Source organism: Miscanthus floridulus, chromosome 10 (genome assembly GCF_019320115.1).
Source record: "Miscanthus floridulus cultivar M001 chromosome 10, ASM1932011v1, whole genome shotgun sequence".
Taxonomy (NCBI): domain Eukaryota; kingdom Viridiplantae; phylum Streptophyta; class Magnoliopsida; order Poales; family Poaceae; genus Miscanthus; species Miscanthus floridulus.
Window position 1 is genome coordinate 137,796,255 of NC_089589.1, and position 5,177 is coordinate 137,801,431.

Sequence of the window (5,177 nt, forward strand, 5' to 3'; positions counted from 1 at the left end):
GCAAACAGGTATGCTATGTTTCTTAAAAAATTGACGAGTAACTAAGGAATGCGAAGCGCCCGAATCAAAAAGACTGTAGCTGGCTTGGAAAGAACTGTGAACGTACCAAGTACCACATCAGTGGCTGCTTCGGCTTCTTCCATGCTCATGTGATTCACTCTCACGTTATTCCCCTTTTTCGGGCATCTATTGGCAAAGTGACCAACTTCTCCACAGTTGTAACATCCATTAACATGAGCAGGAGCGTCAGTATTTTCCTTCTTTGGGTTTACATTGGATGGGAGCATTGGGTACTGGGGTTTTCCTTCGATCTATTGGTGTTGCTGCTGATACTGAGAATGGTTACCCTTCTGGTTGTCTTGGTAATTGTCATAGTACTTCTAGGGGATTCTTGTCACCTAGGGAGCGAGTGTTGCGGTCAAAGTTGCGTTCCTTCTTCTTCCTTTTCAAGTCACCCATCTCATCGAGCTTGTTTTCAATGACCAAAGCTCTGTCTACTAAGGTCTGAAAATCTGGGTAAACATTGGAGAGCAATTGGATCTGGATGTTATTCCTGAGTCCTCCCATGAAGAGTCTTTGCTTCCTAGCTGGATTGGCGACTTCCTCAGGGGCATAGCGGGACAGCTGTGTGAACTGATCACGATACTCAGTCACACTCATTGGGCCTTGCTTCAGATCGAGAAACTCCTTCAGCTTGAGGTCAATCAATCCGGCAGGTACGTGGTAGTTCCTAAAGGCAGTGCTAAACTCTTGCCAGGTGATCAAGTTGGGGTGAGCATGTGCAGCATGGAATGACTCCCACCAATTCAAGGCAGAGCCTTGCAATTGTCCGGAAGCATAGAGAACCTTCTCCCGGTCATTACACTGAGCTATGTTAAGCTGCCTGTCCATAGCTCAAAGCCAATCGCCAGCTTTAATGGAATCACTAGAATGACTGAAAGTTGGTGGACGACTCTTCATGAACTCACTACGCTTGTCTCTTGGTGGGGGTGGTGGTGCTGCTCCAATCGGCTGATTCGGCTGCTGCTGGATATGCTGAACCAACGTCTGCATGAGCTAGGTCTGTATGGCCAAGAGCTATTCTAAAGCAGTTAGTGCTAGTGGAATATTGGCTCCACCTCTTCCACGACCTCTTCCTTGTCCAGCCATCTGTCAATAACACCATAGGTTAATGTCATAGTTGTTTCCTTCACGAGACTGTTTTTTTTGCAGTGTACTCAAAAGGTCATAACTTCAGTTCTGTTAGTCATATGAAGGCATGTGATACATTTCTGGAAAGCTTATGAAATTCTCCACAACTTTGGTACTAATTGGTCGGCCTGGTTTTGAACTTAAATAGGCCTAACACAGGGAATACAAAAACTTGTCCAGTCTGCCAAACTGCTGATTAGAGCTGACTTGCAGAGGGCGTATCTCTTAAACCAAAATAGATTTTAAGGTGATTCCAAAGCCATAAGAAAGGTAATGAAGTCTACTGTATGTCATAAAAATTTCATCTCTTTTAGACTTTATTTACTGTGCGGGATCAGCAGGAGAAAAGAACTGATGCAAAAGGACAGTGTTAAGAGACAGATTTAAACCCAGAACCCTCACTATTTATTCATAAAACCTTATGCCTTAGTATTCATAACTATTTGACATTGCGGACAGGCCCACAATATCAAACACTCATTACAAAAAGCCAAATCACATATGAGCATAATAATAACTCAAGCACACACTAAAAGTTTCACACTCACACATCTAGAATTTAAAAGATAGCTAACGAGGCTATTACATTGGGGTTCTCCTAACTTAGAGTAGTTTGGGTGAGTATCTTCACATCGAGGCTTGGTAAACATGGAGAGCCTTCCTAGCAGCACTTTCAACAGCTCCAGCTTTAGTTATATGGTAATTGAGGGATTCATGCTCGGACTGCACTTCGTAGTATTCACCAGTGGAATTTTTGGTCTTTACAACATCTTTTCCTGTCTAGAATGAACCATACTCAGAATGGATGAGTTCCTCACACTCATATGTCACCATCACATTTGTAAAGACTTGTTGGAGTAGATCCATCAGAATAGGGTGGAATTGATCGTCTCCTTGATGGTCAGAGTATCTTCGAAAAACCCAGTTATCCTCTTCAGCATCATACTCCTCGGGATCGACAGAGCGGTCATCATTAGCTGGCAGATCTTGAGCCGGGTTCTCAGTTGGAGTAGGAGTCGACAGTGGGGTTGGTGGAACTTCCTCTTGCACCACGGTCCTCTCCTCTTCTAACTGAATTCTCTTCGAACATGGACCTCCTCCAACGGAAATGCGAGCAGTCCGCTTACCATGTACCATTCCTAAAGAGTAGAAGAGTAAACTTCAATGAACATTTGCAATGTGTCAAGATAAGAAATATAAGCAAAGTTTAAGCAAATAGTCAAAAGCATGGATAAGCAAATTTAAGCACGCTAAACGACCATTTTTCTAACTAGGCTTGCGTCCTACAGTCAACACGGCTCTGATACCAATCTGTAGTACCCAGTTTTACAAAGAAAACCGAATGACAACCATATGTGTGACCTAAGGATCGTCTCACACACATAGAACAAACTAAACATCACAGGCAGTGTAAAATTTATTACAAAACATTTCAAGTACTTATTACTGTCAGAGAGTTTCGAATAACGCAGCGTAAATAGTAACTAAATGTCCTTCAAAGATGACTCCATAGTCCACAGGGACGGTCAACTGGTGAAGCACAAGCCTAATCATCTCCGCGATACTCAATAAAAGCACGTCAATCTGTTTACCCATCCAGGATTTTGCCAAATGATATAAAAAATAAAGCAAGTGTAAGTTTTACAACTTAGCAAGTATAACCCAAGGGGATGAATGGCTCAAAAGGCTAGACACTTGTTTCACTGTGGTTCGCATTTTTAATTGAACACCATTTTATGCATGATATTTAACAAGGACTATGGCATTAACTCCCATAATGATGAATAATAATTAATACCGATATGACAATTAATAAAGTAAACTTAGTGAGCGGTAACCATTCATACCCAAAGGATCCAAGGCGCTCTTGACCATGAACATGTCTGATATATCAGTTTGATCAAATTCTGAGAGTGTGTACAACTTTACCCCAGGAAGTGTAGTTCTCATATGCATGGGTTTGCAAGGCCCTTAGCACACTACCAAGGTATGCCGGCAGAGAGTCGAAGCCTTTTGAAAGTTACTATAACTCATATGCAATCGCTAAGGATTCGCCGCAATAGCCATCGGTAGCCCCCTCTTGCCCATAGCTACGGTAGGTTGCATATAAATTAGAGTAGGTCTTGGTAATTAGCTAAAGCCAGAGCCCATTAGCGCCTGTGGTTGTACTGTAATCTCAGGTTGCCACTTTAGATTAAGTCCTTACGGAGAGAAACTGAACACCAACGTGTCAGCACCCTAAGTCCATGTTGATAAAAATCTTGTTTTAACCAATTGTTTCATAAAGGCATTAACCATTATTAATCATCATTTACTAGGGTATAAGCATAGCTAAGCACATTCTACCCTCATGCATATCCCATAGGTGACAAGGAATAAAGGATCAATAATCAACTAGGATTCATCTTTAGTGGTGTAGCAACAAGACACATCACTACAAGAATCTGTGGCTTGTTTGATGAACGCAAATTGTCATATAAAGCACAAAAATCGTCATAAAAAGAGCTTTATGACGGAAACACAGTCGTCATGCGTGTCGTCACAAAAAGACCGTCATAAAAAATATTATGACGACAGTACTAATCACCGTCACAAAAGGTGGTGACCTATTATGACGTCATAGAACAGTGGTCAACGCGTCACGTATGTCATCTGTCGTCACAAGATAGCGATGGTGGGTTCTGCTTTAGTAACCTTTTTGTGACGACAGTAAACATCATGTATTAACTTGTGACACTTGTAATTCGTCTTGTTTTGGATGCACCGGAGACACTGGAGTGGTGTCATACTACATTACATGACAGTTAAGCCATGTCAGTTTTGTATGTGCGTTAGACATGTCAAGACGACTGTACGTCGTCACAAAATGTCCTTGCATTCAATGACGAATGCCACAGAGCCCACTGATCTGTCATCAAAGTTCATGCAATCACAGAAATATACATATATATCAGAATCAGATTCCATCATCCAGCAATATCACACTGCCTTCACAGCTCATAAGTCATACACAACTGAGCCAAGCCATCATACACATACATACATTCCAAATGATAACAAGTTTAACAAGTTCTTCAAACTTCAAACCACAAACAAAGTTCCTAGTTCCATCAGCCAAGTTCAAACATAGTTCTAACTCCACACCACACCACACAGGTTCAAACAACACAAAGTTCCAGCAGACAAAAGTTTGTTGTTCCAACTTAGACAAGCTAAGGCATAGGCATTACCTACATCAATCTCTCTGAAGTTTTAGCACAGCTTGCAGTAGTGCATTGGTCTCTTCAAACTTGGTATTCATCGCCTTCATCTCTTCTTGGGTCTGGCGCAACAAAAATTGGTTTTCTTCAAGAGAGGCCTGCTGAGATCGAAGCTGTGCTTGCAAATCTTCCTACTTCCTAGCAGCTTCCTCTCTTTCTGCTTGGAGTGTTGCCTCAAATTGAGCTTGCAGGCGGGCTTCTACTTTAGATGATGTGGATCTGTCAGCCTTCTGCGCTTTGGTGACACCAATATTTGGAAGGAAGGTCGATGAACGGCTAATCTGGCTGAGATTATCAGCAACAATCTTGGTTGGAGACTTTGATGGTTCTCCTTCTTCTGGTTCTCTTCCCTTCTCTGCAACAATTTGTGCCTACATAGAATGATTCCACTTCAAAACAATCCCATACAATAGGGTTGAACCATGCTTGAATTTGAGTACAGTCCATTTATGCATTAATTTTGAACTTACATATATTTCTTCTGCAAGCGGAGTACGACCATTCTGTGAACTATTCATACATTCTCCAAAGAAATCAACAGGATCTGGCTCCATGTTGTTGTACTTTCCCCTCTGCAGCATGTAAACAAACAATTTACAATGATTTCTAAGACAGTAAAGTGATGGGTGGACAAACATGGCATTATTTGTACATGTGAACAGCAGGATCCCACACTATTTATGCACTACATCACCACAAATCCATCATTTACTATAACACAAGCAT

At 41.6% G+C, this 5,177-nt stretch overlaps 1 protein-coding gene across 1 annotated transcript; it reads right to left on the reverse strand.

Annotated features, from left to right (window-relative positions):
- Positions 1–369: 369 nt before the first annotated feature.
- LOC136489774 (uncharacterized) lies at positions 370–891 on the reverse strand. The gene has a single exon (XM_066486323.1). It carries the CDS (start codon positions 889–891, stop codon positions 370–372), a length of 522 nt encoding a protein of 173 aa, XP_066342420.1.
- Between the last annotated feature and the right edge of the window lie 4,286 nt (positions 892–5,177).